Genomic DNA, 13277 nt, shown 5'->3' with positions numbered 1-13277 from the left:
AGGTGTACGTTTTCAGAGAACAGCTGTCGCAGCTGCATTGTCCCGACGCTCAGCACCGGAATCGGGAGTCGAGTACTCGACGCCGGCAGCTGGTCGACCCGTCAGCGACAGACGACGATGACGTAGCGTCGGCGGAAACGAAGGGCGTCACGGTCTGCACGGTGTACGCGCTGGACAGGACCGCCTCGGCGGGGCTGGGGGTGGTTGGGGGTGTCGTCGGTGTCGCTGGCGGTGGAGGAGGCGGAGGGGGAAGTGGCGGCGGTAGCGGGAACAGCGTCGGGGTTGGAGTGCCGGGGGTGGTCGCTGGGATTTGTGGACCAGCGAGCGCGTCCCTCGCGGCGGCGACGGATTACGTGACGGCGGCATGCTATCCCCCGGGATCTCAGCTCGCCCTGACCGCCTCTCACCCTCAGCCCCACGTCGTTGATCCTGCGATGACGCCCACCTCGGCGCCGGTGCCGACACCGACCACGGCGTCGGGACCCAACAACCCGGTCGCCATGAGCCAGCTGGGAACCGTTTACGCCACCAAGAGGCGACGTCGGAATGGGAAAAGGTTGGTAACGTTCTATTGGGCTGATGCATGTAAACAGGGTCTTTCTCTGAATTTATGCGGCATGCAGACACGAACCTGTGTCGTGCAAATAGTGTTGCCAAACTGAAGCTCTAAGGAGCTTGGCTACTGCTTACTCCTTTGTTTTGGAAGTCACTAAAAGCTGAGGTCAAGCATGGTCCTCTTGCCAGAGGGTGCTTCACCTAACTCTGTGAGGTAATGCAACGTCTGGTTGCTTGCCTCTCAATACATTCAGCCATACTTGAAACAATGAATGGGAAGGCATTCGATACCTCCGCCACTTTGAGACACCAGCCATAGCCGGGCGACCGCCCGCGAGGGTGCATTGCTTTCGTCAAAGACCCATTCAGTCCTCGACCCAGCCATAAATTTTATGTGTCTTCGAAACATTTCTAAAATACGTCAACGCTGACACACATGACTATGTCACCAAGAGACGACGTCGGAATAGGGAAAGGTTAGCAGCTGTATAATTCCCTTCCTAAAAACGATGGCGGTTATATCGAAAGAAATTGAGCAAAAGGCGCCCCCAGACGTCGAGTCGCGAGCTTCTATCCCCCGATTACACGTTGTCCCCCGTTCAGTTGGAAAATTGACGAAGGAAAGCAGGGGTTTGAGAGCGCTAATTTGTTGGCCATTGAGAAGAACGATAGCCACGAAGTATCGTGTCCCAGCGCATATACAATTCATGTGTCTACTAAAGCCGGCGCTAATGGGATCGGAGGAGGGTGTTCACGCGTGAAGCGCGTCCGATTGTGGACTTAACGCTGCTCGCCGTTTCAGAGACATACTATTTCATCCGATTCACCTTTCGAAGAGCCTATAGACGAACGATTCTTGCATGAATTCTATCGATTACGCGCTAACACGACACTGTGTCCGTCTATAGATCGTAAATTACAGTGCTCGTCTAAAGATTCGTCATTATTGCACTAAGGCGGAACACCACTAGGGGAAACTTTGATTTTAAATGTTTGACGACTTTGCAATTACGGCCGGACAATCGTTTCGTTTGAAATTTTCTTACTGCCTCGTTTCGCGTTGCAATATTCATTTGAATTTTTGCTAACAGTCGCTACAAGTAAATGAGCACATGATTCTTCCGTTCAGTGGTTCGTCTAAAGAAATGTAGACGCGGAGCGTTGATTATTTCCGTCCGAAAATGAATCTTTAATCGCGGCACATTGTTCAGCGGGGAATAAAAGCATTAAAACACCCGGTACAATTAAAAACAATTTGCTACTCACAGTGACTTTGCAATCTGCACGTCAGTGGCTGAACGTTGAAGCAAAGTTTCGGGCTTAACTTTAGGCGAGGTAAGAAACCCATCAGATTACGAGCAATTAAAACTCTTGCTTCGGTGTTGAATGTTCGTTTCCAGGGATATCGTTCGCGGACACTTGAAAAATTAAGGCAATCTCTGCCGCTTGGTCCCTTCGTGACGATCTCGCACGTTCCGGGAACTTTGCTTTTTCTTTTGCTCCTCCGCGAGTAAATGCGCGCTTACACGAGCTTCCGTCTGTGCGTTTTCAAGCTTATGTACGAGTCGGGAGAGTCGATATTGCACGCTCGTATCTCCACGCCGTTAACAAAGGAGGATGGAATGTAAAAGCTTGGGGGCTAAATTGTGTTTTAAACATTTATCTCGAACGGCTGAATTTGACGCGATACTCTTTCCCGGGTAAATTGTTTATTTTTTCCCCTGGAAACGCGTTCGAGAAAAAGGTCCATGGTAGCGTGCGCGCGTGCGCGAACCTGCAGATTTTTAATTTGCCCGCCGCGGCCGTACACGGAAATGCACGGCGAGTACACGCGCGCTTGAACGCGACGCTCAGCGCGCATAAATATGGGCGCTAGTGCGCGGGACACACGATACATATACACGTGTGTAATGTTCGATACATCAAGAGAAAGATAGACCGGGGATAACCGGTGCTAAGCTGACAGAGATGGAGTGCGGCACTGATTGCGAGGAGAAGGGGGAAGGGCAGAACCTCTGGCGGAGGAATATCCGTCTGAACTTTACTTGAATTGTTTGCATACGATGCTCGTAATTAGCTGAGATATACTCCGAATCGGAGTAAACTTCTTTATTTTCCATCGCATTCCGTGGCTACTTCACCTCGTGAATACGAATTGCGAACAATGTGACTCGTTCAAGAATAAGCAGTTAAAGATAAATGCAAAACTGTTGGCTCGAAACGAGGATTAATGAAGCCGTTTTCTAGATAAATTGAGAAACAGATGCGAGGGAATACGTAGTTGCGTAATATAATTTCCACCTGATCAATTGTTTCGCGGAGCGACAAAGACGATGTCGAGCACGGGGTTGTTAAGGGGGGTGAAGTTGTCGTACCGAGTTTTACAATTATAATTATGATTGTTTATCGATAAACGGGCATGCATATTCACGGCGGGAGAATAAGTAAGGTGCATAAAAAAGACGCGTGACATAATCAACCGATAGGGTAATTTAAACCAACAGCGTTGCTTTATTATAACGACTCACGTTTCACGAATATATTTTCCATTCGTCGATATTTGCGTTGCGCCTTATTATGTATATTTTTCTGCGGATAAGTCGTGCACTCGCGCCGCGTAGGGTGAAATACGGTTCTCCTTTCTTTCCTCCTGCGAAGAAAACTCGTAGCACAGTATAGTTTTTTTTAAGTCTAAGAAACTTTCACCCGACACTGGAAGCCATTGCGTTACGTAGATTACTCAACTGAGCAGAATCATAGAATTTCTGAAAAGAAAAAAATGCGTCGTTGGAAGGAGGAAACAAAGGAGCCCGCGTTGGGGGTTGATCCTCCTGAACGTTCCTCGATCGGCCGCGATCGTCCATGGATCCCAGGAACGTGTCACGTCCGACGATCGACGGGTCCGTTTGCTGTTCGAACGCGAAGCCTCCACGCAGACGTACGTACGCCGTGATCACGAGGATCACGAACGGGCGTAATGGAGTTTTAAACGGTGTTTCGAGGCGTACGGCCGACGATTCTCTTCTCATTCCTTCCCGGCAGCTTCCCTTTGATACGATAAAGAAGAGGGGAAAGAATGAGACGGACTGGCAGAGCGTGGCCTGGGGCGATCCGTCTGGTTCATTCTCCGCTTCTCCTTTAGCTCCTATGGATCCAAGGAGTCCTTCCCTCGGGCACTGCTGGTCCTAGGCGAATGTACGTTTAAGGACGCGGATCTTCTCCGCGTTTTCTTTCGCTCCACATTAAGTTTTGACTTCCATGACGGGGGTTCGAACCTGGAAACCCCTTTTCAAGCGGTTGTTCTTCGATAGTAGCTGGTACTGGTACCGTTTAATTCCTTGTGATTAATATTAGTAGGATTCTAGCTACGCCATTGCGTTTCAGTCAATTATCACCGAGTGCAGTTGTGTTAATTGAATGGTTCTTTTACTAAAATCCTGGGGGAAATGTCGTTTTCTGACGGTCAGCGAGGCACTCGATCGCTAACGATTCGAGGAGTCGAGTTTCCCAAAAATTCTCGAGGGTTCGGGGAAGAAGGTGGCCCCGCGATACACGATGCCCGCCGCGGCCTAATGACAGCAGCTTCTATAATTTGGAGTTTTTGAGCGAACGGCCAAATTACCGGCGAAGGAAGGGATTACTGTTATTACACACGGCCGCGGACTCAGTCGAAACCTGATTATACTTTAGTCAGTTTCTCTCTCGGTCTTGACTCGTTCGACTGTCAGCTTCGCTCTCGTTCGGCGGGCCCCGATCTCTTCGGGCCCCGCGATTCCCCAAACGACCCTTCAACTACGCGAACCACGCTCTGTCGAATCCACCGACATTCGCGTTCCTCTTCGTTAGGCGACGCCTCGCTCTAGAATGCGAACGCTCTGGCGTAACAGGTTAGTTCTGGTTGCAGGAGATGATCAAATCAATAAACATTTCCAACGCTGATAGTTCTAGCGTTGAATTTAAGGGATGAAATCTCCAATCTTCAGTTTCTTCTCCTAGCTTTCAGCGAGCATTAAGATTTCAAAAAGTGCCGGTGCTTTCGTGGGAAAGCGAACGACGATTTCGATGCATTTAGAGCGTAGCCGCGATTCAAATTCAAAAGGTAGAGCAGGTTCCAAGTTTCGCGCTCGGTAACATGCGATCTTTTAATTACGCGGCCCAACCGGCAGAGTCCATGAACGGCCCGCGCATTCTGAAATTGCTACGAGAGCAACTAAAGAACCATTCGCGAGGAGGTCGATGATTTCTTGATGGACAGCAGCCGTCGTGCCGGGTTTCGGCTGATTAGTTCTTAAGTAATTGCCGCGCGTCCTTATGGTCTTCTAACGTGCGTTTATAGCCTTGTAATGAACCTGCTTCTGAGACCTTTGCTCCATTCAGGCTGCCAGAGATCTTGGGACCGATCCCCAATGCCCTCTCCTCGGTTGTCCATTAAAGGGTCAAACTTCCTTTCTTCTAAGCGTGCAGTAAAAGATTTCAGCCGGTAGTATTTCCTGTATCACTCTTGTTTCTCAGAATTGGTATCCTTAGATTTTAGCGATGCTGATATACCGGGGTTACACGTGCAACCTGTACATATAGGGATTAGGGAAAGTCTTCTGGCGTTGTAGCATTAGCCCCCAACCGATTGTCTGGTGGAATCTATTTAATTAAACTGGTACGGATCAACATACTCCTTTCGGAATGAACATTCATCTTCGATGAGGTACACAGAGCGATTTCCTCCATTAAAGCTAACGAACTCGAACTTCGCCGGAGTCAACGGAACGCCGTCGGAGAACGACGGTTAAATATCGTACGATCGAGGCAAGATTTAATTCCGTGGCCGAAGGAGGATATCGTTTACCTACTTTCTACGTCGCAGCGAGCACAAGCTGTAATTTAATAGACTCCCCTCGCGTTAGCCGGCGCCGTGATGCGTTTCGCTCGTGCGAGAGATATGTATAGCCCCAGCCGCGACAAGACCATTATTGCTGGAACACTCATAACTCCCGTAACCGGCCACACCCAACAGATTTAACACCTCGTATCCAATTATAACGATGCCCCGTGTCACGCGTATAATTGGTGCCCCATTACATATTGCCGTGTCGCTTCCGACCCCGGCCCCGGTCTCGTCTCCATCCAGAGATTTTGGACCTTTCTACACCGCGTCTATCCGGGGAATAACGTTCCCCTAACAAAGAGGACTCCGTTTTCTTACGATAGTAGGCGTTGGGGTACCGAAGATAACGTTATGGCAATCGTTCTTGAAATATTCGAGATTGAAATTTCTCCGATGGTCAGTTAAGCTGACCAACTTCAGAGTCTGAGGATTTTCGAAGTCGATTTCACACACTTCCTTATTCATTGCACCGGTTCTCCGGGCGATCATGGATTCCGTCACGAATACCGTCTCGTTCGCGAGAAACAAAGTTTCCACGAAAGGATCGGTGGACGAGGGAGAGGGAGGCAGAGAGAACGAGCCGATTAAACAATCGGCTGGACGCGCAGTGCATCTTCCACCCGCGATCAGGGCTGTTGGCCCGTTCGGGGCCCTGGCCAATGGTGAATGGGCCGCACAGCAAGGAATATCCGTCCTCGCGGTTACGGCACTGTGAATAGAGCCATAACGAAGTGAAACGTGCAGGTGAATTTATGCCGCAGGAACGGACGAGCGCCGGTCTCGTTCCGAGCCTTGCCTTTCCTGGCAGCCTGAAAACCGACCAACGCGGACCAAGGGGGCGCAAAAAGAGGCGCGGAATTAATTGAAGGTCGAACACGGACCAGTCAAAGTTGGTCATTAAAACGTCGTTGATGAGACTGGACAAAGAACAGCAAAGGACAACTCGCGAAAAGGAGTCGATATTTTCAGTAGCTGGTCGTGTCCTGATTTTTCGAACGGGAGTTGCTTTTCTATTCATCTTAATCGGAATCTAGCAAACGCTCCGCGTGGAATCCGTGGAATACGAGCGGTTGACAGAGCACGAAATGGAATTCGAGATTCCGCGGTGAAACAAGCGGCCCTGGGCCCGAACGATGCGCCGATTCGGCTTTGGGTCCGGGCTCGAGGCGAGCTGGCCCGGTACGGCGCTGTGTGTTTAACTATTCAATAATTCATCCCGCCATTCATCACCAGCCAAGTGTAAAATTTATCTTATTTTTATGTATTGGCCCCCTCCAGCTCGCCACCATGTATCAACTTCTTATTAGCCACGATTTGTTTGGCGCGAGCGGCATCCTGCCCCCTTCCCCCCTCACCCCACTACCGATTCTGGACCGTGTTCATATAACCACGATGGCCACATCTTTGCCGTTAAATTCACCGGGATCGATCATCGGTGGTCGATTCGAATTTTTCGCTTTCTAACGTTCGAGTGAACAAATCACCGAACAAACTAGTCTTACGCAACTATTCATTAATCATCGAACTAAGTGCACGTAAACTGTGCTGTAATGTTTTTCGAACGACCATTCTTCGCTTAACCGCGTGTTGCAAGGCGCCGATTTATTAAGCCTTGCCAACGAAAGCGTGGAAAGCCATTTTTTAAACGAATGCACGCCCCCTGTGCACAGGCTCTTAATTATTTCTTGTATCTACTTTTACTGACTGCTGCTTCATAAGTATCTTTGGCCGAAGAAACTTGAAGAATTTATGCGAGGAATATATGGTAGCCGTGCTACTCAAATCAAATTGTTAGTTTCGCTTTCTTTGCCACTGTCCATTACGGCATCGCTTTGCAGGTATCTAACGTCGAGACTCGGACCTAGACATTACCTTTCTTGCTCGAAATAATCTCTGGAACCAATAGCAACTTCGTTCCAAAGATACTTTGCACGATCGATAGCTCATCAATTTGAGAATGTACCACCACAAAGGGTTCTAGGTGCATCTCAAAATGATAGAGCCACCCTAAGAAACAGTTTGTTCTAACCCTTGCCACACTTTTAGAGCTGCTGTTTATCAGAGTTGCTCTGTCATTCTTAGACGAGAGCGTGCGCCATATTGCCACGAAATACGTCAAGACGGGTATCGCTAAGTCGACCTCGGTGGACTGTCGAAGAACAGGGCTAACTGTTGAACAATTTGGTTCACGTATTCAGATCCTCGAGGCGAACTGTACACGCACGCGCATCTCCGTTAAAACCGTCCTTCTTTGAAGCGGCCCCGGTGTAATTACGATCATCAAGCCCTCTATCCCCGCGGTGAGAAAAACGGATGCTTGAAAAACCAAATGACAGCCTCTGGTGACGTAATGACAATGAGGTGGACGCCTCCTGGCACCGGAAGTACCTGCTATGCGAGGACCGAGCACCACCGGTCGATGTCATGCGCCATCGTCTTCTCCTCTCTCTGCCCCCCTCTCTCCGTGACGAATAAATGACTAAATTGCCGTGGAAGGGGGCTAATTATCGACCTTCGGCAAAAGGAAGCATCTCCACGGTGTACGTTACGAGAGGATCGTTGTGGCCAACTTTGGAAGTTCGACTAGCGTGATTGCCGGTTTTCGAGATAGAATGTCTGACGATTTCCTCTGAGCTGTCAGGGGGAGACGTTTCGGCAGGGATACGGGGAGTCGTATTTAGGGGTATGGTGCCCCAGCTTTGCTCTTCGTCCTTTAAACTCCGTCCAGGACGAGAGGAGAACATTGTGAAAACAATCAAAACCCTTTAGTAATCTCGCATTAGCGCCAGGTTCGAAAGAGTTTGCAGTCATCTGGTGGTGTTTCTTGGAAGCTTCCAGGATGCCCCTAGTCCTCCTTCAGTCTCCAAGATACCATAACTAGCGAAAAATTGTGCCTTATAGGTGACACGAAAATTTACGTTATCGAGTCGAATAAAAAAGACCGTGTGTTGGTTCGCGGAAGCTCGAGGATGCAGTCCCGTGGAGCACGTCGAATAATTATCGAAACAGCGCGATACGAGAGCCGGCGTTCCGCTATTTCGTGTAATTAGTTTGTCGACGGTATCATTAGTTCGAGTATCGTTGTTGCTCTTCCTTCGTGGTCCTCCATTCGATTCCGCGCATTGTACTTCGTGTTCGCTGGTCGGTACATCCTGACCTCTTTCTCGCCGGGCAAGGTGTGGCTGGGTTTTTAGCGCGGTGAAACGCGGCCCGTTGTAATTGACACGGGATTCAATTTCGCGAAAGCGCTTTTTTCCTCTTCGAACAAAAAGACTGTGCGCCCTTTTGGCAACCCACGAACGGGCGCTTTTATTCTCCGTTTCGTTTCTCGTTCCTGCGATTATCAGTCCTTGTAAAGAAATTTATTTTATCCTTAGCTAGTCACGCGTAACAGTATCACTTGTCGAAAACCGCATATTCTGCGCATCTACCTTGCGCACACGCGGTGCTCGAGCTACGATCGTTTCTCCGCTGGTGGCGCTAGTGTTGCGTGACTTGTAATAGATATTCAATTTAAAGTTGAATCTATTCAGTACAAATTCATAAGAATGGAAAGAAGATTCTGGCAATATATTCACCTTCTAAAAGGGGGGTGAACGTTGCTTGGGCGTCCGCGACAGGAGGCAATTGGTTGGCTGTGCATGCACCGCTCGTTTTTCAAAGGAAGAGGGAGGAAAGTCAAAACGGCGCTCGCAATTTTGCAGTTTCTTGATCCTGCAATTCCCGTGGCCGTCGATCAGCCGTCCGAGAGTGAAAACTCGAACGCAGAAGCGTACACAGGCGAAGATGATGAAGCCAGAAAGGCATCATCGGCTACCCTGTGTTTACACGGTACGGTGGTCCGCCTCGCAAGCATTAGCTCTATCTTTGCACCGCCCAATTTCGCGTTCCCTCGAATGCAAATTCTACCGAAACGAGTGGATAGCAGAAATGACTGGGAGTTGCAACGACGACGACGACGGACTGATCGACGCGTTGCTTTGGACACGTCCTCGGATGTTCAGAGTCATATTTTACGACGAGGATGACTGATTTAACTTTGGCAAATTTCTATTTTTATACGATGATATCATAAATTTTTCACAGTAGAGAGATTATATGCGTTAAGAAATTGAGATCCTGCCAGACCATGCATCGAAATCACCAAAACGTTGCATCATAAGAAATTGATATAGCGCGCCCTATAAATGTTGCATGATGCGGTATCTACACGATAATTGTTTTATAATTTCCCGAGGTCCTGCATCGAGGTCGAAACGTCGAAAGTATCATTAAATATTTCCCTCGCTGCTGCATCATTATTGCTCTTAGTGCCGAGTTACAAACACGGATATTTATTATTTTATCGGGCACAACAATTTTGCAAGACGGGTCTAAGTGAATAATAATCCTTTCACCGAATTTCACGAAAATTACGAAGCCTCGACGACGACGCGCGCCTTCGCGTGACGCCGCCATGGCCGATATCCGACGAATTAAATGTTAAAATCGAAATGACAGTGTATTAAAGCGTTTTACGATAAACATTCGCCGTTGGGGAAGGCGGAATCCACGCACGTATGAATTAATTAATGAAAATCGACGCGTTACAGATTGGCGTGAAATTGCCGGTTCGCTGGGGCGAATTCGCGGTAAATACCAATATTCTGTTGCGTCTGGAATTTCCAATAAATATGGACGCGTCGATCAACGGTATCATTTCTATGCTAATGGCCGCCGATACGCCGCGGCTACTTTGGCATTGCCTGCTTAAAGGCTGATTTACACGTACTTGGGCGTACGTCGCTGTGCCATTTCGTAATTACGCGTTGCGTTATAAACACCAAACAATCCAAAAATGGAGATTCTGCTCGAATCGCTGGAAGACGCAACGAGTATCTTCTAACGAGCAAAAGTGTTACGGTACATTCGAGTTAACTCCGTGTATACTTCGCCCTTTACACTGGATGTCTCATCATTCAGTGGAGGACCTACAGAAGAGGGCTCGAGGGATTTATGTATGGTCAAGAGGACAAAAGCTCTTCCTCTAAAGTACTATAACACTTTTTTGGAAGTTCGAACGTTCATCTATCGAAAGAAACTCGAAATGGGGTAGTTGGTGACGCGTCAGCGATGGTGGGGGAAGCGACCTTGAGCGGCCAGTGAATTTGGCGCGTGTAACGCGGCGGGCGAATCGGTCATCAAAAATGAAGTCTTCTCTCCCGCGCAGACTTGTCTCCTGGTGATATGCAAATCCGGAGCGCAATCGCCGTTACAAATTCGAAGCAGACTGGATCAGCTCGAGCACCGACCGACCCGTAGACGTGTAATCTTCGGAGCTAGCCACTAGGCGGGGTAATAACACGCTCGCGATCGCCGCGCCGGGGTATCAAGATGCTAGCCAGCGGAGCGGCCGTGCACGTAGCGCGAAATCGGTAGCAAGTACCTAACAGGTGAGGCCACGGCTCCGAGGAAGAGTGATTTTCTGGTATCGTGTAGCCCCGTCCAGGGGTGTTAGCGGCGTTTATTTTAACCGGCCGTGGCGGAGGAGCCTCGCGATACCGATTATTACAGCATTACCGTAGGTGTGTCGCGAAGACTGGCGAATTGAATGTCGGCTCGATCGACGCGAAGCTTCGTGGGAGAGATTCGATGTTGCCCCGAGACGCTATGTTCAGCAGGAGTGTCCTACGAGTAGCATCAAATTGGTGCTCGGTAGCGAATTAACCGATGCATTAAGATTCAGTGACGGGGAATATCAAAATGATATGCCCTTTGTATGGCTATTTCTAGAACCGATTCACCTCGAAACAAGTATAGAAATGGGTGCTCAGTAATGGACTGACAGAATATCAGAATCGTAGATCGTTTCTTCCTTTATTTGGCCTGTTCGTTTGATTAAATAAAGATGGCTGTGCTTGGTAGGAGCGCCCTCTGGGCATCAACAAAATGGCGGTGTAGATTAACCCCCTCATGGACGATTTAACTCCCGAGGTTAGGTTCAAAAGCATTGGGAGTGCCTCACTGTTGCGTTGTTCGTGATTTTTCGGAAAATAACTATTATAATGATAATTTGCACGTTAGGTGCAGCTGTGCGGAAAATCCTCGGTTTATGGTAGTAGTCCTTGACGCAAGGGTCATTATTGACGGAGCTCGAAACGCGATTTTTTTCTACCTACGTTCTCAGCGCTCACCTTCGCGACATATTGCTTGTTTCGAACCATCTTACGCATCTTTCGTCTTGCGTGATCAAGACGTTATCGTTTAATCAATTAACCAACTTTAGCGTCGTTTAAGTCTGTTGATGTTTCACAATGGAGTTGTTTAGTCGTAAGTAGAGTCACGAAACTACTCTCCAAACGCCCAAGACGATCATTATAGTTAAAAATAGACAGAGTTGTAATATATCTTAGGCTGTAAACTTAGAATATCTCTAACAATAATGAAAACAACATGGCAGCGTGGTCTTTTCGTCGGGGCCGTCGCTAACGTGGCTGGAATTATTTTTCTCGCGTGCCCTTAAAGCATATTGGCAACTACAAGGGGCACAGAGGGGGAGGGAGGTGGTGGGGCATCGCGAAATACAGTTTTCAACGATCCCATAATTTCGGAATTCTTCTAAGTGTAAACGCCCACTTGATGTTTCGTGAGTATCGTGTAATCGTAAAGAGCTGCCTACGGGACAATATTATGTGTCGCAGCGTTCATATAAATTCTCTGCAGGGTTAACTGGCGCGTTCCATCTTCTTTTTTATTTTTTTTCTTTCCGCCGCTTTTCTTTTTTGTTGTTGTTGCTCCGATCCGTATTAATTAGCATAATTTCAGGCACACCGTCGGATGGCAGGTGGGACAGAAGAGCAAGCGCGTTTCCGGCAGCCGCGCCGTCACCGGCGACTTGTGATTTATTTAACAAAATTACAGACGGAAGAAGAAACCGGCCCGATACGCGAGATCGAGGATCGATATTTTTTTTTTTTTAAAGCAAATAACGGTAATGAAAATAAATTGAATGACCGCGGCTAAACGGAGCCCCGCGGTAATGAGAGTGTATTAAGCGCCGGCTAAACGAAAGCGATAATTGATTATGCGGCGCGTGGTATTGGTACATAATTGCCTGCACTATGGAAAAAAAATTCATTATGCAACGGCGCAGCGACGCGATAATTGATTGGGAAAAAGGGGAATAACGCGATAATGAGTCGTGTGCGATTAGATCTGTTGATTTACCGTGGCTTTTCCATTTTTTCCATGTCGAACTGTCCATCGAGAGATTTATTAACTATTATAGAAAGAACGACGGTGAAATTGGTCTCAAATTACCAATAAATACTGATGATTTCTTGTAATTAATTTGGAAAAATGTGTTTAAAAAATGGAGGAAAGGGGAACCCGTGGCGGTGCGAATCGACAAGGAAAATCGCCGGTGTTTATTCCGATCCTATTTGCCACCTGGTAGTCGTCGACCGCCTGAAAAATCGGTCGTTTTTAAGAATAATCGGTAGACGCGGTTGCAACATGATAGTCGCGCCGCGGCGTGCGCACTAGTTACGCGACCGATCTGGTGTCGCCATTTTAGTGATTTTTCCGTCAGGCGTCCTTCTTTTTCGTTTCGTTGCTATTCTTAACGAGGAACGAAACAATGTTTCAACAATCGTCGACTTCAATAAGTTGATTCTTGCCATAGACATAGAGCGTAAACTGACTTCGCAACTGGAGACTTCAATGCCGTTGATTTTGATCATTGACTTCAGCTTGGTATTGCATGGACTGTTTCTTAAGAGTTCTTGTGTTAAAATTAGAAAATAACAAAGTAACAAGATTCCAAGAATGTTATTGTTTGTTAGACGGTGATTGAAAAGGT

At 48.0% G+C, this 13277-nt stretch overlaps 1 protein-coding gene across 1 annotated transcript in view; it reads left to right on the top strand.

Moving 5' to 3' along the window:
* The first annotated feature begins 485 nt into the window (after positions 1-485).
* LOC122396267 (circadian locomoter output cycles protein kaput) overlaps positions 486-13277 on the top strand; it is a 127834-nt gene continuing 115042 nt past the window's right edge. The window contains exon 1 of the mRNA XM_043394500.1: positions 486-556. Within this exon, the coding sequence (XP_043250435.1) occupies positions 501-556 (56 nt within the window). The 5' untranslated portion in view covers positions 486-500. The remainder of the gene's footprint in view (positions 557-13277) is intronic.

The sequence above is a fragment of the Colletes gigas genome, unplaced genomic scaffold, assembly GCF_013123115.1.
Source record: "Colletes gigas isolate AHSC1104 unplaced genomic scaffold, ASM1312311v1 Colletes_gigas_Sc00007, whole genome shotgun sequence".
NCBI lineage: Eukaryota > Metazoa > Arthropoda > Insecta > Hymenoptera > Colletidae > Colletes > Colletes gigas.
Note: the sequence above shows the minus strand (reverse complement) of the source record. Positions and strands in the feature narration are given on the sequence as shown.